General features: G+C 54.2%; 1 protein-coding gene across 2 annotated transcripts in view; it reads left to right on the forward strand.

Annotated features, from left to right (window-relative positions):
- The window catches only part of ABCG1 (ATP binding cassette subfamily G member 1), a 39,864-nt gene extending 24,711 nt beyond the window's left edge, over window positions 1-15,153 (forward strand). The window contains exons 5-15 of one of the 2 annotated variants that reach the window (XM_016221030.2): window positions 1,950-2,000; window positions 5,919-6,064; window positions 6,290-6,413; window positions 7,205-7,319; window positions 9,270-9,454; window positions 9,564-9,665; window positions 10,717-10,885; window positions 11,711-11,811; window positions 11,927-12,085; window positions 12,869-12,987; window positions 14,141-15,153. In XM_016221030.2, coding sequence (XP_016076516.1) covers window positions 1,950-2,000; window positions 5,919-6,064; window positions 6,290-6,413; window positions 7,205-7,319; window positions 9,270-9,454; window positions 9,564-9,665; window positions 10,717-10,885; window positions 11,711-11,811; window positions 11,927-12,085; window positions 12,869-12,987; window positions 14,141-14,369 — 1,500 coding nt within the window. In that variant the 3' untranslated portion in view covers window positions 14,370-15,153. The remainder of the gene's footprint in view (window positions 1-1,949; window positions 2,001-5,918; window positions 6,065-6,289; window positions 6,414-7,204; window positions 7,320-9,269; window positions 9,455-9,563; window positions 9,666-10,716; window positions 10,886-11,710; window positions 11,812-11,926; window positions 12,086-12,868; window positions 12,988-14,140) is intronic. The other variant, XM_016221040.2, reaches the window with a different exon arrangement.
- The last annotated feature ends 3,575 nt before the right edge of the window (window positions 15,154-18,728 follow it).

The following is an 18,728-nucleotide window of genomic DNA, read 5'->3' on the forward strand; positions in this document are numbered from 1 at the left end:
AGTATGGCGTGGCCCTCATGCTCTTTGAACAGACCACGACCCAGCCAAGTGCCCTGACCTGAGCTTCCAGAGCCAGTTTTTTAAAGGCCCCGCCCACGCCGACAGGGACCACATTTACCCACCTGTGGACAGTGGAAGCCGCTAGAATGTCTCCCACTGAGAGGAGATGGGAAGGCCCATAAGCCCCTCATTGCTCATCACGGGGCGTTTGCCACAAGGCTGCTTGGTTTCCTGCTTTCCCCTCATCTGCTGTGAAAGGCAGGGCCTCTGGGTCACTCCTGGCGTGTTACCCACCATTCTCAGCCTGTCTGCCTTGCACCCTGGTCAATGGACGGGGTTCGCCTTGGTTTTCCAGCCTGGGAAAAAGGTCTTGCCCTGTGCTCTTCACTTCCTCTCCCTGGCATCAGAGAGTGGTGGCTGCCCAGCCTTTCCTCCCAACGCCAACTCCAAGGAGATCTTAGCAAAGGGAAGCAGAGTAGGGTGTCAGATATGTGATTTGGTCCCTTACCTGCTTTGTGGGGAGACAGAGAGAAGGGCCCTGCGGGGTTGCTCCTCCCGTTGTCCCTGGGACTCAGTGTTCTGTAAGTCAGGACACACCTCTCCCCTGGCTGGCTTCCCGAGAAGGCATGTGCCCTGGCGGCCCTGATTGTTTATCTGGCAAGAGCGCAGGGAACTTAGGAGGAGCTTGCAGACAGAGCAGTGAGTTTAGCAGACAGGAGCTTTGCACAGCCCATTGACTCCTGCCTTGCCACTGGTCTCATCTGAGGTGACGAGAGAGAAACCGTATTTTGATTTCTGGCTGACTTGCTGCTTTCTTTTGCAAACAAGATTGGTGACTCCTGTTGTCATCTCCCTCCTCCCCCTAACTTCTCACCAGGCTCTGCTATAAAATCCATTTATTTTCGGAATTAAATTAAATGAGATTTTAACATAAAGCCATGATATCTTTTACTTTTTGAGGTCCTGTCACACACGCAGGGGTGATATTGGCTACCAGCTGTGGGTTGTGCATTTGCATGTGTTGCATCTTACCCTCACAACCACCAGGCCAACCAAGAAGTGACACTTGGTGTCACAGGGCAAGCAGCTGGCTTGACCAACCTGACCTAGGCCTGGCTCTGTCTGACTCTGGGACTGTAGCCTCTTCCCTACTCTCCCCTGTGTCTCAGTTTGCCCTTGATCCTCATGGCAACTTTACCAGCTCACCAGGGGGCAGGTTCTAACCTCACCATTGTACCTGTGAGGAAACTGAGGCTTGTTTCCCAAAGCCACAGAAGTTGGGAAAGCAGAACCAAGGCTGACTTGGGGCGTGATGTTGACTACTCAAGGTTTTACCAAGCAGGGTGAAGGGCCCAGGGGTGTGCGGGCAACCAGGATCTCAAACAAAACAACAACAAAGCCAGAGACCTGTTTTGTAGCATTTGCCAATTTCTGTGGTGTAAATGCTCTCAAATCTGCTGTGTTGAGCAATGGATAGCTTTAAGCTATCAACAGTTTAACAGGTGGCTTGTGAAATTCCTAAATATACATCGATAGTCTTCAAGCCCCTGAAGCCTGAGGCTTCCTTATCTCTCAGTTGCCCACATCTAACTTCTTTCACGGGCACAGCAGCAAATTCGACAGAGAGAACTAGGCCTAGGCCCTGCACTCACATAGCCCAAAGACCCTGGGTTCTCATAGACCCTGGATGGCAAAATCAAGGTCAAATTCCTGAAAAAGTTATTGACCCCACTGATGTGGGGACCCCTTCCAAAGAAGGAAGCACCCCAGACACACACTGCTGTCCTAGACCCCACCTTTGCTGAGCCAAGGGAGGTGGGAAGCCAGGACCTCCTCCAAGAGTTTTCTTCCCGCCACTAGGGCTCTTGGCCTGTGGTGTGGCTTGTGAGGTTTGTCCTGCCAAGGGCCATCTGTTCTGACTCCACACTGTATCCCTGCATCCCGTGTAGGTGTCTGCACATCTGAAGCTCCAGGAGAAAGATGAAGGCAGGAGGGAGATGGTAAGTGTGTGCCTTGGGACCACAAGTGGTCCAGAAAGTGCATGAACTGCAGTTGGCAAACACGTTTTGGTGCTGGTGTTGCTGGTTTGTCGCCTTGCCTTCTGTGTGTGGGGGACAGTGACATCTCAGTGTGCTGCACTCTTACCTGGCAGCCTGGACTGGCCCTCTGCCGCTGGGGCCACGGCCTTGACTCTGTGTCCTGGCGCTGCCACAGGAACAGGGCAAGGACGCAGCGGGACACCAGCCTGAGAGCTTAGGTGGCCAGAAGGCCTGGCCTCAGGGTCAGCCTAAGCGCTGTCCCTTTTCGTGTTTAATATGCTTCATTCTCAACTGTTTTTATAAAATACTAGCAATGAAGATGGTTAGTCACTCATTTAAAAATAACCAGCCTCCACCCACACACACTCCCAAGAAGAAATTTGATGCTCACGTGTTATTAACCAGCCTTTAAAAAAATAAATTAAACAGGTTTCCAGGGTGAGTAGGACTGTTTTCTAATCCCTTTCACGGATTACTCCTCAAACCCCAGGGAGCAGGGAGGGCGCTGGGTAAGCAGATCGAGTGGGGAGCACCAGAAAGCCCCATTTTTTGGGGGGTGGAGACCAATTTATACATACACACATCTAAGGGAAACTCAGCCTCTTCCTCTCCACTCCACAGTGAGTGAGAGTGGCATTTTCAGTATAAGAATAGAATTTGGTAAAATTCCACTGATAAAATAGCATCTTGTCTTCTAAGGCCCTGGGGCCACAGCCCAGCAGCAGGAAGAGTAGGGTCTGTGGGGTTACCCCAGTGGTGCAACGCAGCTCTTCATGTCTCGATGGAAACTGGAATCACTAATAGAATACTCTTATGCACGCTAAGGAAATACTAATAGCAATTCTATTTATGGCCGCTCCCTCTCCTGGTCCACATAATAGTTACTGTTACATAAATGTGACCCTCCTTGGTATGGAGAGCAATGCTGGCATCTCTAGGCCCCCTCCTCACCCTCTCTGTCCTCTCCTCGCCCCACTGCAGCCTCCAGAACTCTTAGGGGTTGGCCCTGAAATCGAGGGAGGGAGGGTTACCTGTGCAGTGGGTGGGAGAGCCCACTTCTGTGGCCCGTGGAACTCGTTGCCGCTGAAGGCATAGCACGTGGAACTCTTCTATGCTGAGCTGGAAAGGAATAGTGGATTTAACGGAACCCGAAGCAGAGATGTGGGAAATGTGGGAACCACGCGTGTTTCCGTCCCTTGACAACCGAAGGCCGTTGGCGTCAATTTAACACCAACAGGAACCCCCAATTTGGGGTGTGGTGAAGAAGGAAACTGGATTTGGTGCAAATAGCCCAAAGGGGGCACGGCACGGCAAAGGGGGTCCCAGGACCCACTGGTGACTTCGAGCCACTGCCTGCAGCGCGGGCTTCCCTCTGCGAGGAGGGAGTGGGAGGCTGGCCCCAGCTGCCTTTGGGGCGGCGCGAGGCCATTTCAGAGGGTGCCCTAAGGTGTCTGAGCTGCGGGGCACAGGAGCGAGCCATAGTAAGCAGGCCACGGAGGGCTGCCCCGCGGCGGGACCCGCATGGACCAGCCTCTCCACGTGGGAGAAGGGCTGAGGAAGGCAGTAGCCTTTGCTGGCTGGGAGGACGAGTGTGCCCCTCGGCTGACTTGCTATATTGAGAGCACAGCGGCCTCCCTTTGCCCCTGCACCAGCTCCCTCTGTCACATCATGACCTTCAGAGGCAGCTTCCAGCCCCATCGGGGGAGCTGATGTCGTCTAATCCGCCTCACGCCGCCCCGAAGGCAGGTTGGCCTGGCCTCCCACTCCCTCTTACCGACGGCAGCCCAGAGCGCTGAGGCAGTGCCCGAGGTAACTGGTCAGGGTCCCGGGGGAAGGCCACCGGGCCCTCTCTGCCTCCTCGGGCGGAAAGGACAGGCGCGGTGCAGTTTTCTGGTCGGGAATGGACGTATCTCCTGGGAGGGCCCGCCCGAGAGCATGTCCCCCAGGTGCCCGGCCTAAGACACAGCCCTGCAGAGAGGCCCGTGCGGTTCCCGCTGCACTCACTCATTCTGTCGGACCGAGCCCGAACCCTCCCCAGGGAGGGGGCCTCGCACCTCTCTTCAGATTCGTCTGATGAGGCTTGAGCAAGAACGTGAGCCTCCCCAAGGGCCAACCGGTGTCCTTGGGTCCTGCGCACCTTCTCACTGGAAGTCTCCAGCCGGGCCAGCCGGGCCCCCAGGATCCTTCAGGGGGACTGTGTGATTATTTTAAGGATAAGAAGCCCGTCAAATGCGCTGACTCACTTTCCTCCAGCTCCCTGCGTGGCAGCTCCCTGCGTGGCCGGAGCATTCCCGCCCAAGTGGAATGTGTTGCCTGGACTTCAGCATTTCCCAGAAAAGCAGCCTCAGCCCTCAGCCTCCAGGGAGGGGCTTCCTCAGGAGCCCCTCTGACTAGTTTTGAAACAAAACTGATCTGCAGAGTGTCACTGTTGGGGGCCCACTGGAGGGAACACTCTGGATGGGCGGAGAAAGGGAAGCATCGGCATTCGGCCTCTCCACTCCCAGCATCCTCTCCATAGCGGCTGAGGGGCGCTCGGCCACAGCACTGAGCCCTCCAAGGAAACAGATGGACAGGCAGAGGGCATGTGCCATGTTTGTGATGGCCCCAGAGTGAGCCTAGAATGACCAGCGTGGTTATTTGTCCTGTAACTGTGGCTCGTGGCTCTGTCTGCACAGGAGGGAAGTGTGCCAGGAAGAGCCATCCCCACCTGCCCCACCCTGACAGCCTTTCCTGAGTGACCTCACTGACCTCATTTCTAGGTTGGTGTCCCTCAAAGACACAACATTCTAGAAGAGGCAGAGGAGTGGGGTTTAGGGATCAACAAGGGAAAGGATGAGCAGGATTCAAACCCAGGCCTGTCCGACCGCCTGCTTCCCAGCCTGAGGAGCAGCAGTGTCCTGGCTCTTTCTGTCACCAAACCTGAATCTTGTATTGACTCTGCTTAAGTAATTCTAGAGCCGGATGGAAATTTTCTTCCTTGTGAGTTCTTTCTCTTTTTGGATGACCTCATCTGCCAGAGAAGCTGCTGGACTGGGTCCACCCAAAAGGGCTCAGGAGCCACCAAGGGCTGAGATAACGGCTGGGCAAATTGTGGTGGGACCCCCCAGGAGGTGAGCCTGGTGTGGAGGTGGGGAGGCCACCAGCTGACCTCTGAGAAGATGCTGGGCTGCACCTGAAACCGGTGCCACCGCCTGCCCTGAAGTCTGCTTGCTCTCTGTTCCCTGAGTCAATACTGGATCGATAATCCTGTCAGACAGTGGACTGTTTGTACCTCAGTGGCCAGCCTGCAAGCCAGGCGGGCACTGGGGCTGCTGTGGGAGGGCCTGGCTGCTTCAAGCATTTTCATGGTCTTGCTGCTCCTGCAGAGACCTTGATTTCCTATTGACAAGTGCAAATGGGGCTCCGTTCCTTCTTTCCAAGAGGCCAGGCCTGTATGGTTGTGTGTCTGCAGGAGCTGCTGTCGACTAAATGCTCACATCTGCCAAGCACTTTCATTATCTCATTTCACCGTCTAGGTGGTCCTCTCTTTGTGCTGGTCAGAAACCTGATCATCTCTTTATCTATGTGTCCACCGATCCACCCATTCTACAGATGTTTACTGTGCAGATTTACAAGTGAAGGCTCACAAGTGGAGGTCACAGAAGGAGGCAGGACAGGGACTCTGCCCAGGCGGGCCTGGCTTCACCACTGTTTCTCAGCTTCCCAGGGCCAAATCAGGACCTTAGACTTGGAAATGGGCAGCCTGGGGTGGGAGTTGCATCGATCTGTGTGTGTCTGGAGCTGGGTGGGGGAGGCAGCAGGTTTCCATGTGGGCGCTGGAGGTGATGACATGTGGTGGAAGATCCCTGATGGCCACTCAGGCTCTGCCCCGTCCCCCAGGTCAAGGAGATCCTGATGGCTCTGGGCTTGCTGTCTTGTGCCAACATGCGCACTGGAAACCTCTCGGGCGGGCAGAGGAAGCGCCTGGCCATCGCGCTGGAGCTGGTGAACAACCCTCCCGTCATGTTCTTCGACGAGCCAACCAGGTACTTGGGCAGCGGGGGAAAGGGCCCTGGTCTCCCCCGGCCGCCCATCTTTTTCCCCAGCTGCTTTGGGGTCACAGAGCAGAACCTGACTTGCCCCACTCTCCCTGTCTGAGACTAGGAGACACCCATGGGCCCAGGCTTGCACCCAGACCTACGCAGTGCACTTTGAATATGGGCATGGTTTGGGGGCCCCACAAAAGTCTCATGGTGCCCCTTGACTTGCAGCGGCCTGGACAGCTCCTCCTGCTACCAAGTGGTCTCCCTGCTGAAAGGGCTGGCTCAAGGAGGGCGGTCCATCATCTGCACCATCCACCAGCCCAGCGCCAAGCTCTTCGAGCTGTTTGACCAGGTACGCAGACGCTGCCGTGAACAGCCCCTGGGGTCTGAATTCAGGTACTCAGCTTCCCCTAGTTCACGGGGCTGTCTTCATTGCTGAGTGGACTTCAGGGTTATTTTCATAAGATGTTGGAGCCATAAGCAACTAAGGACAGGGATCAGAAGAGCTGGCCAGTGTCCTCTCTGGGGCTGGTGTGTGGCCACTGGGACCTGGATGAGTCACTGACATTGCTGAGGCTTCATGTTACAGTGGGGAAATACTTGTTTTACTGAATTAAATGACAGTACTTTATTTGTATAATATCATGTTTTATAAATCTTAGGTTTTGACATTATGAGGGGAAAAAATGTCTCAAATGTTGAAATATGTACAGCTTCAGAATCTTTCCTGAGCAGGTGGTTAGTTAATATGAAAAAAAGGCAATATGTTAAAATAACTCAGGGCCTCGTGATATCCTCAGTTTTCTCTGACTTATCATGGTTTTCCCTGGGAACTTTAACTGAGTCTTTTGGAGGTAATGGAGAGAGAGAGGGAGAGAGAAGATATATAGATGATAGTTGATAGATTAGGTAGATAGATAGATGATAGATAGATGATAGATAGATAGAGATAGATAGATAGGTATGGTTGGATGGATCGATAGAGGGTGGATGGCTAGGTGGATGGAGGTGTGGGGGGTGGATGTGTGGGGGGATGGATATGTGGATGTGGGGGGGGGGTGGTATGGATGGGTGGGTTGAGAGCGCCCACTGCTTTACGGAGACAGGCAGGGTTGATGTTTACCTCTCCCTGCTTTCTTCCAGCTTTATGTCCTTAGTCAAGGACAATGTGTGTACCGGGGAGAGGTCTCCAATCTTGTACCATATTTGAAGGATTTAGGTTTGAACTGCCCAACCTATCACAACCCAGCCGATTTTGGTAAGTAGAACCTTGACCAGGAAGGAAAAGAAAGGGGTGTGTGTTTTGCCATTCTTGGTGGATTTCCACTTTTACCAGAGGCCCCCAGTCAGGAATTACTTGAATATTCCTCAGATGGCTCAAGTGCCATCCTGTGGTGGAACTTTTAAGGGCAGAGAAAAAGAGATTGTTTTTCCTCCGGGTAAAATATCTGGAAACTATAACAAGGGAGCTGTTGTTAGGAGCGATATTTTCTAACATCTCTTGTGTTGGTCCCCGTTTAAAGGAAGTTATTTCTAACAAGAAATTACCTTTTCAAAAGGTTTTAATTAATGGAGATGTTAAAATGCCAATTTAAATTTTGACTAAATGTAACAAAAAAGGTGACCTTGAGCCCAGCAGTCAAGCTAATGGTCCCAGTTGCTTCTCTTGCTGTGAAGTTCCGAGGTCAGCAGGTTGTGATGCTGAGCAGCTGATTGCGTCCCCACTTGCAATGGCCTGAGATCTATGACCTCAGATCCTAGACACTGACTTGCTCCCAGGGGTCCCCCTCTGTCTTCTCCCCATCAGTCACTGTCCTTGGGGTCCAGTCTTTGCCATTGCACCCCACCTTCCTAGGGTGGCTTTAACAAAGCACTGCAGACTGGGTTGCCTAAAACAACAGAAGTTCACTCTCTCACAGCTCTGGAGGCCAGAAGTCAAGGTGTCGGCAGCGTCCTCCCTGCCTTTCCCAGCTTCCCGTGGCTCCGGCGTTCCTTGGCTTGTGGCCCCATCACTCTGATCTCTGCCTGTGTCTTTACATGGCTTCTTTCTGTGTGTGTCTCTGTGCCCTCTCCTCTGCTTATAAGGACACCAAACACTGGATTCAGGGCTCATCCTAAATCCAGGATAGTTTCACCTCAAGACCCATAACCAATTACATCTGCAAAAAACTTTTTTCAAATAAGGTCAGTTTCTGAGGTTCCAGGTGGACATGAATATTTGGGGGATGCTATTGAACCCACTATAACCCTCCCACTTGGTCTCCTGGTCATCAGCCCTTCTCACTCAGTTGCTTTTCTTTCAAACATCTGGCCACACTCAGGATTTCATATTTTCTACATTATCTCCCAAATTGTGTTCCACAAGACACTGTCCCTGGGAAATGCTTCTCTCTTTCTCTCGCTCTTCAGAGAAAGGAAAGGAGAGGGAGAGAGAGACAGAAACATCAATGATGAGAGAGTCATTGATCGGCTGCCTCCTGCACGCCCCCTACTGGGGATCGAGCCTGCAACCCAGGCATGTGCCCTGACTGGGAATCAAACTGTGACCTCCTGGTTCATGGGTTGATGTCAACCACTAGGCCACACTGGCTGGACTGGGAAATGCTTCTCTTACAAAAATGAGTGTGAGAGCAGGAAGGTGAGGGGGCAGAGAGCTTTGTTTCAAGGCAGTGGGACGGGTCCGGTTTATAGTCACATATTCACTAGAGAGAAGGATGGTTGGGGACAGGTGTGCTGAGTAGGGAGCGGGGAGTAAGGTCCAAGGCCCGCAAAGAGGAGAGAACCTAGAGGGAAGGATGGGCAGGAGGAGAAATAGGGCACATGGGGCCTCCAGGAGGTCCCAGAAAGGTTAGGGTGTGGCTTCTATCTCCTCAACGTCACCTGGAGACAGGACTGGAGGTGCAGAGAGAGCGGCCGTGTGGGGAGGGACGGGTGTAAGTTAATAGGCAATGAGCTAATTATTTTCATTCCCAGGCTCCTGACATGGGAAATGGTCTTGCTGGGGGTTTAGAGCCGAAAGAACATTGGTTGCTAAATGATTTTATCATAAGATCATGGTCATTCAACTTGTATATAATCGGTTAAAAATATTCCGGCTGAATCCACTGCTCTGCAGTTGCAAAAATGAAAGAGGCGCACCGTTCACCTGGGCGATGTCGGGCGCCTGTCCCAGGGCCTGGCCGACCACGCGCGCTTGTGTCTCACGCAGTGATGGAGGTGGCGTCTGGTGAGTACGGCGACCAGAACAGCCGCCTGGTGCGAGCCGTCCTCGAGGGCATGTGCGACTCAGACTACAGGAGAGAGCCTGGGGGGGATGCCGAGGTGAACCCTTTCCTCTGGCACCGGCCCCCTGAAGAGGTAAAGCAGGCAAAACGAGTGAAGGGGCGGAGAAAGGTAATCCCACGCCCCTGCGTGTGCCCCTGCGGCGGGGCGCCCTTTCTCAGCCTTGGGACCCGCGCTCGGGGTTGGGCCTCACCTCCTCTCCCTCCCCGGGTGCCCACAGGACTCCCCCTCCACCGAAGGCTGTCACAGCTTCTCCGCCAGCTGCCTCACCCAGTTCTGCATCCTGTTCAAAAGGACTTTCCTGAGCAGCTTGAGGGACTCGGTAAGCGTGCCTGCAATCGCCTCTTGTGGCAGAGGAAGCTTCGGGCGTTTTCGGGTGTATCCGTCCTGACTGTTGTTCCTCCATCCGCATCAGTCAGCATTCGCTCCGCGATGCTGCTGTGACACACAGCCCCTCAAATGCTAGCGGCTACGACAGTCAGTACAGGGTGTCCCCCCCAAAATGCATACACACTTTAACAGCTGGTAGCTCAGTTTTGAAAATGAAACGCATTTTAATAAACACTGCCTTTATCATTATTCAGAGTGTGTGTATACATTTTTTGGGGGGGGATACCCTATATCTATGCCTTGCTCGTGTTAACTTGGTGGCTGAGTGCTGTGACTCTGCCCCATGTTTCTTCGCATCCTCGGGCTCAGATGGAGGGACAGCTCCTTTCTAGAAAGTGACAAAGGGAAAGCGCAAGGGGAGAAACCAAATGTAAAACTTCTGGTGGCAACTTGTCACTTTGTGCTCACGTTTCTCCGGCCAAAGCAAGTCGCATGGCCAAGTGTGACGTCAGGGAGTGTGTCGCCACCTCGGGAAAGCACGGCAAGGCATGGGGCACTGGGGCCTTGTGGAGGATTACTGGGAAGCAGGTGGCGAGTGGTTGAGAACTGTGGTAATGTCCCCCTCTAAAGCAGGCAATCTGACAGCCTGCCCAGGAGGCGCTGAGAGCTCAGTGGGCCTCTGGGACCTAGTTTGAAAGGTGGAGGGGCTTGTAGCAACCGCCCTGGAGCTCTTCAGGGGTGGGCCTCTGATATATGCATCCACTGTCCCTTTCTCCACCGTCGTTGTCACTCGTCCCCTCCTCTGAGGGGACCTTGCCTGCCATTTCCGAGCAGTTCCGTTTTGACAGCAATAAAAGGCTGCCCTGTGTTTGTGCGCGCGCGCGCGCGTGTGTGTGTGTGTGTGGTGAGCTGGGTTAGGGTCAGAGGTTTGTTTTTCTGGAGGAGAAGGGGCGGGATGAAGCCTGAGGCCTCGGCCCCGTGGTTCCATCACCGCCCGTCCCCACAACTCCCAGGCCCCCGAGTAACAGCCCTTCTGCCCCCAGGTCTTGACGCACCTGCGGGTCGCCTCGCACATTGTCATCGGCTTCCTCATCGGCCTGCTCTACCTGGACATTGGGAACGAAGCCAAGAAGGTCCTGAGCAACTCCGGCTTCCTCTTCTTCTCCATGCTGTTCCTCATGTTCGCGGCCCTCATGCCCACTGTGCTCACATGTGAGTGCCCGCTGGCCACGGGCCCCCCACCTGCCTTATGTCGTCCCAACCACGCGTCGGGGACTGAGAAGAGATGAGTTTTCTGAACGTGTACAGTGTCTTGTTTTTTAAAATATCGTTCTGCAGACAGACGGAGGTATCGCTGTATTTTCTGTTAGACAAGAAAATACCTACCATATTTAAGCCAAAGGAATGAATCACTAATGGAGGATTTTATGCATGGTGAAAGGCTGATAGAGGGATTTCTAAAAGGTTTTCTAATCAAGAGCCCCTCAAATTCTGCTGCTTCCCTTGTTTGGTTCCTAAGACAGCCCTGGCACAGCCAAGTTTGTGAGTGGATAAAGCCATTCCAGATGGATTTCTGTGCAAGTCTAGATCACTTGTCGAGTAAGCTGCCCTTGGTCACTTTGGTCTGATGGTGTAGAAACCCTTTGCTTCCACCCAACTCCAGCATAAACACTTCCTCCCATGATGCCTCCTCCCTAAATTGCCCAGAATTCCGACACCAGCTTGCGAGGTCTTGCCCACGGGAAAGAATCCCGTTGTTACAGTTACTCAGTGAGAGTAAGTTGAACAATAAATGTTTATATTAATAACTAAAATAATATTCAGGATTTGCATTGACGTTCTCCACTCGTTGACTCCTCAGGCTATAAAAATGGTCGGCAATTTTCCCAGGCTGGTCAACCAGTCCTCATCTTTCCCATCCAAACCCCGAGGACCAGAAGCTGTGAGGGGCCCCCGTCGCGGCATAGGCCACCTGTGCCAGTGTCTGGCACACTGAGTATGTCTGCTTGACCCCTGTTCTGTTCCCCTGTCTCCTAGTTCCCCTGGAGATGGGTGTGTTCATTCGAGAGCACCTGAATTACTGGTACAGCCTGAAGGCCTACTACCTGGCCAAGACCATGGCCGATGTCCCCTTCCAGGTACGTGTGCGAAGGGCGTATATTTGAAGGGGGGCAGGAATTCTCCATCGCGCCCCGTAGAACGGGGCGGACAATCCCGATTTCCACGAGAGGGTGACGGAGCCTGTGTTTCCAGATCTTGTTCCCGGTGGCCTACTGCAGCATCGTGTACTGGATGACATCCCAGCCATCCGACACTGTGAGGTTCATCCTGTTTTCTGCCCTGGGCACCATGATCTCGCTGGTGGCGCAGTCCCTGGGCCTCCTGATCGGAGCTGCCTCCACGTCCCTGCAGGTACCAGCCAAGGATACGCCTCCCTGCTGTCCGGGGGAGGCTCAGCACCACCCCTCCTCCTCCTAATTCTGCCCTAACTTCCTAGATCGGCTGCACCAGGTCAGTCTTTGTGTCAGGACTCACATTGTCCTGGCTAGTTGGGATTGGCATATCAACAGCAGCAGGTGCCCTTATGTGGCACTTAGTGTATGCCAGCTGCTGTTCTCAGTGCTTTCCACATAATAGCTCATTTAGTCCCAAACATACCTCCAAATCAGATGCTGTGCTATCCCCATCTTACAGGTGGGGACACTGAGGCCCAGGGAGGCAACGCGGTTTGGTCATGGTCACACAGCTGGCTCAGAGGCCAGGCTCTGGATGCCTAAGTTTTGTTGCCTTAGGGGATCCACTTGCCCATCCCTTCGACCTCCCTTGCACCCCCACATCGACACCCCATCTGAGTCTCTCCACATGCCCCTTCTAGACTCTTGGTCCCACCCACCCACCTACAACGTGCCAAACCCACGTGCATTTGCCATTTCTGCACCTCTGTGACTTTAGGGAGCTCAGGCGAGGCCTTTCCTTAAAAGCAGAGCTAGAACTCGGGGGACTCGTGTATACACGAGAGCAGGCTGCTCACGCCCCCAAACCCGACGCTTCTCTGCCCCCTCCTGGCCCTTGGATGACCATCCTGAAAACTGGCCCTTTCCCAGTGGTCCCAGTGACTGTCCAGGAATGTGGCCCCCAGGGAGCACTTGCGGAGGGAATTATGTAGGACTGTGAGCTCTCTTTGTGACCCCCCAGGTGGCGACCTTCGTGGGCCCCATGACGACCATCCCCATCCTTCTGTTCTCGGGGTTTTTCGTCAGCTTTGACACCATCCCAACCTACCTGCAGTGGATATCCTACATGTCCTATGTCAGGTAGCGCATGTGTGTGTTGGGGGGCAGCCTGTATAACTCGGGGGCTTTACTGTGGCAGAGGGAAGGGGACTCTTGTCAATGTGCACACAGACACTCAGGAAAGCCACGTCTTGGCTTTCAGCTAAATGCCAGCACAACTCCTAGATCTCGGATCCCAGAGGATCGTGGGCCTTTTATTTTTGTCCCAGTTTTGTGTGCCCCACCCTCAATGACACACACACAACAAAGACAAGTTAAGCACTAGCCGCTTGTACCCTGAAGGAGCCCAGGTGGGCGCCTGGTCTCTTGGAGAGCTGCCACTGGGGGGCGCTCCCACCCCCGGGCACTTCATTCCCCTCTGAAATAACCATGCTCATGACGCGTGTCTGCACATTGTAAGCCCAGAGAGAAACCCGGTGGGAAACGAGTCATGACTTAGACATCCTCTGGGCACGCGTGTCCTGGCACGCAGGCACTGGATCAGATGGCACGCTCCGCGCTCGGGGGCGTCCACCCGCACATCGGCCTGGGGGCCGCGCTTGTCTTCAGAGCTTTTCTGCCCAGCGGCGGCGATGCCGCGTGACACGCAGATCTCACGTCGGAACAAGCTTTTCCCCTCTAGAATGTCAGTTGAGACCCAGGTGTATTGTTCTGGAAAACAAATGGGATGCAGAGCCCTGGTACAGAGTTTCAGCGACCTGTGTGCACGCCAGTGCCCGGAAACCCGAACCCGGGCCTCTCTCCCCAGAATGAGCGCTCGTTCCGACAGTGTGGGGCCGGCACGGAGCAATAGCTGGGCAGAGGTGTTTGCTCGAGTGCCGTCTGGGGCTTGGAAGGCTGTCAGACCCTCTGTTATGTCTAACGTTAAAAAAATGTACTATCAGAAGTAATCAAAGTGGTTTTCCATTCATTTCACCAAACAAACACCTACGATTTGTACAGTTTAGAGGAAACAAAACTGGAAAAACATGTAGTGAGGCTGCCGAGGGAGACGCCGGGAGGCTGGGAAGCGTTTCAGTGAGGAGAGACTCGGGCAGGGAGAGGCGACTGGCGACTGCGGAGAAGGTGGCCGGTATTTGGTCTTCAGCAAACGGAGGCAGAGTCAGGGCCGGCGGGGAAGTCGCCTGGTCGCCCAGGGCAGGGCCTTCCTCACGCCCGGCGCTTTCCTCCGCAGGTACGGGTTCGAAGGGGTCATCTTGTCCATCTACGGCCTGGACCGCGAGGACCTGCACTGCGACACTGACGAGACCTGCCACTTCCAGAAGTCGGAGGCCGTGCTGAGAGAGCTGGACGTGGAGAACGCCAAGCTCTACCTGGACTTTGTCGTGCTGGGCATCTTTTTTGTCCTCCTGCGCCTCATCGCCTACTTTGTCCTGCGGTACAAGATCCGGGCCGAGAGGTAAAGCACCCCAAAGCCGGAGGAGAGGAAAAGTAGACACTGCCGCCGAGGGCGACTTGTAGGATCGCGGCGGCGAGCCTGTGCCTGCGGACACAGGGATGACTGTGACTCAACCCCTGGCCACCGCGTCTGGTCCGCGGGCGCCAGGCGTGCGACAGTTCCGCCCGGGGGTCGGGTCCTCTCCCCACTGCCCTTTCCAGCTTGCACCGGGAAGACGGTGTAGAAAGGATGATTCCCACGCGCAGAATTTAAACTCCCACAGCTGGGGCGGAATTTAAACCTGCAACGGAGCTGGTGACAAGAGGCCTCCTCGGTACGCTGCCCCCGGGAGCCGGGAGCTCTGGTCCCGGACGGGAGGGGGGCGCGGGCGGCCTCGCGGCTGGTCACCGCGCAGTCAGACGTCGCGCCGGGGGGGACAGGCCGAGAAGGAAGCGATTCCACTTCCCGCCTTGGTTTTCACTGTTTTTCTGCAGTTAGTCTCTTTTTCCAATAAGGGGTCATTTCCAAGCCCCAAATCGGCGCATTTCAGTCACTTTAAGAAACTGTCTTTTTAGTGCTTGTTGAAGCGACGGTTCTGGGTTCCCTGGCTTCACCGAGAGGCAGACCCTGTGCAAGTGCCACTGCCAGCTCCGGGTGGAGGGGAGACTCGGGAACTGTATGCGCTGAGTTTGCAAAAATCCTAGGAAGTTGTACAAGTTGGAAGGCGACGCTGGCCAGCTCTTTCGAAGTCTCATATTTTCCCCCATGCTTTTTATTTTAAGCAAAATATATCATTTCTTTCTTCCTAACTTTCTGAGCACCTTAATTTTGCCTAAAAAAATTCCGGAAGATCCACCCTGTTGAGTTTTTACAAGCATTTCCCCTCCTCATATTCCACATCAGCTACCTCCACTGAACGGGGAGTGTGGGCTGAGGGGCGCCCGGGCGGGGATGCTGAGGGGTCCCAGGTGCAGCCCTGAAAGGCGAGCTGACTGCCCGAGGTGGGCGGTGCTGAGAGCTCAGCATCCAAGGCCTTTACGGGGACCCCGCCATGTAGTGCGGCCGAGGTGTTTGTAGCTCCGTTAAACAAGGCTGAGGGTGAGCCCGTCTCCGGGGGCTGGTCCTGGTGGCAGCTCAGCCGGGCCACCTTGCCAACATTTGGTTTGTGTAGACCGTAGGCCGGAGCCCCTTCTTCCCAGTGACTAACCACATGAGTAAACCTCTCTAGGGCAGGAACAGTGCTATCTGCAGGGTAAACAGCCTTCGGCTTCCTAAGAGCGCCGTGTGCCTGTCCGCTGCGTATCTGCGGGGTGTATCCACAGGGTGGAAGTGTATCTGCAGGGTGGAGGGTGCTTCTGGCCAACGAAGGCCACCTGGAAGAAAATGGAATTGCTTTCCCCTCCTAGAACATCGCTGTCCTGGAATCAGGGTCCCCTAATGAAAGATTGTATTTTTGTGGGCAAACTCATGAACCTCTCTGACCCTCAGTCTCCTCTTCTGTAAATAACGGCACTAGCTAGTCTTCAAGGCCATTCCCGCCCTGACAGATTCCTCGGCTCTGTCCCCTAAACTCTTATTTCCTGCTTCAGGGAGTGAAAAGAGTCCGATTCTTACTTGCACACGGATTTGACTTATAGATGCTTAGAGGTCCCCTTCTCACCCTTAGATCCTCTTTAGTAAACACAATCGAGGAATATTAAAATGTAACGTTAAGTTTCCTTGTTCGTCACAAATACAGTGGCATTGCCTTCCAGACTATGTGATTTAACCAGGGTCAAACTTAGCCTTTGTAAAAAGTCTTCTTTTAATTTCAGATGGATTTGCCTATAAGACATCACAGCCTAGTGCAGTGCAGAGGGGGAGGGAGGAGAGAGCCTTCAGCGTGCCTCCGAATTACATCAGGGGACCTCAGTGTTTAAAGGCCTCTCCCCCTCCAGGGGAGCCCTTCAGCTGTGGCTCTGTGACCCTCCTAATGACGTGCATGCCAGGAACTGCCCTGAGCCGACCTACGGGCTCATTCACGGAGCCCGCAGTGTCGTGTCCCAGCCGTTTCACAAGGAAACAGTGAGATTCCTTTAGATTGGAAAGCTCACCGCCAAGCACACCTAAGCCCTCGGAAGGAACTATTTCTGTAGGAGTCCGTGCTCCCTGCATTTCAGCTTTTTACTGTCAGCAGATTACGTTCATCCCTTAACAGATGAGCGACTGGCTGAGGTCTCCCCCTGCTCAAAGGCAGATCTTTGTGGACGTGAGGGCTGTCCGGCTGCTAGAAGGGAAACCTACATGCGGAGTAACCAGGGCCATTGTCAGAGGAGGCCAAGTGGAGCGTAGCAGGTGCACTAAGGCAGCACCCAGGATAATCTGCCTCGGGAGACCTAAAGCCATGTCGAGTGAGGATTCGTCTCCCCTAAGATGCTGCCTTCACCCCAATTCAACTACTGTATCCGCAAGTGCCCCCTGCTTGTACTTTCTCATTATGAACCCCTAACAGCTTTTACTGAGATGCTGCTGTTCTGTTCGGGTCTCCAGATATTGGCCCTCAGCTCTTGTTTTAGGAGAAAACACCTTATTCCAGTGGCCTAGGGCAGCATCCAAGCCACGCACTGATTTGTTTTTCTAAATAGCTGTGGTGCACAGATAGGTGGTAATGTGCTGACTCTCCTACGTGGGAACTTAAACCAGGCCAGCTTCCCAAATCCAATGCTTTTAAGTAATTTTTTAATGTAGTGGCACTGACACTCCTGTCGCCTTTGGCTGCTTCTTGCTGTCGAGAAGGATGGACCCTTGGGGGAAGACGCACGGCTTCTCCAGCGTCTTCAGATGTCAGCAGAGGGGAAATGAAAGCTCAGAGAATTTCACTTTCCCAACGGAACTTGTCAGGAGAGAAGGGGCACCTGGGATTCTAACCACGGTCCTGGCTCCGGCAGCGTCAGGGCCTGGTCCCTGCTGACCAGCCCCGTTCTGGGGACCTTTCCTCTCTGTCCCCGCTGAGAGTATTTGGAGGCCCCCTTTCTCTTATGCTTGTTGAATATCAGCTAGAGAATTAAATCTTTCCAAAGTCCCTGTGGGTGCAGGAAGTTCTCCCCGGAAGAGGAAGAAACATGGAAAAAATGTCCACGGACACTTACACGGGAAATGCTGGAGTCAGATCGTCACCTTGGGGGAGGGCCCTTCAGGACCAGGAACTTAGACGTAAACTGTTAGGTAAAAACTCACCCACAGTGCCCTGGCCGGTTTGGTTCAGTGGTCAGAGCACCGGCCTGCGGGCTGAGGGGTCTTGGGTCCCGGGCACATTCCTGGGTTGCAGGTTTGCTCTCCCGCCCAGGAGGGTGCGTGCGGGAGGCAGCCAGTCGCTGTGTCTCTCTCACATCAATGTTTCTCTCCCTCCCCCTCCCTTCCACTCTCTTTAAAAATCCGTGGAAAAAAATATCTTTGAATGAAGATCAACAAAAAACAAAACAAAACAAAAAAAAATCCACAGGAAGGTCATTTTTCCCTCCCTGAGAAAGGCGAGCCGTGAGGTCCAAGTTACCTTGGTTGCTTCCCTGAGAAAAACGTGAGCTCCGGTGGGTTGAGCACCTGTCTTTGTCAAGTGTCCCTCTGTCTCTTTCCTTGGCCAACGCTGACTGACCATCCGGAGCTTGGTGCTGCCCAGGCGCCGGGCTCGGGGAGGGAGCTGGAGCGCGTGGCCCGTCCTCCAGTGCAGGCGGGCGGGAGGGGACCCGTGGCCACAGCCCTCTATGCGCCTGGAGAGGCCAGGCACCAAGGCTGGCAGAGGGGCAGTAAGGTCCCCGGCCCCAGGGCCAGGAAAGAGCAGATTTGGAATTCGAGCCCCAGTCTGACCCCAAAGTCTCCCTTTCTTTTTTTTTTTTACTTTTTTTTTGCTTTGCCACATTGCCTCCCACTCACAAATGTATGTGAAAATCCTTTGTAAGGTATAAAATGCAATACTAGCGTAGTGGCCACTCATTCTGGACTCACCATCACCAAACAGGTGGCTGAGATGGGAGGGTGGCCGCGCCCCGCGCCTTCCCTCGCCTTGCCTGGGGCGCCCGGAGCTGGCCTCGGGGCTGAGCCTACTCCTGCCTGGAGCGTGCCTTCCTCGGCCTGGCGTGGCCTTAGCTTCCTCATGCGGCTCACCTGTGGCTGGGCTTGGGCAGAGAGGGGCGGGAGCGTGTGTGTGTGTGTGTGTGTGTGTGTGTACACACACGGCGCGCACACAGGGGCACACATGCGGGCCTTTGCCAGGCTGCATGCCACAGTATTATTCTGTGGTGTTCCCTTCATCTATGAATCCTCAGTCACCCTTCACTCCGAGAAGAAAGGAAAAAATTCCCTCCCTCACGCCTGCCATGCACATGGCAAGAGCGTAGTCCAAACGATG

This window comes from Miniopterus natalensis, chromosome 6, assembly GCF_054644295.1.
Source record: "Miniopterus natalensis isolate mMinNat1 chromosome 6, mMinNat1.hap1, whole genome shotgun sequence".
Taxonomy (NCBI): Eukaryota; Metazoa; Chordata; class Mammalia; order Chiroptera; family Miniopteridae; genus Miniopterus; species Miniopterus natalensis.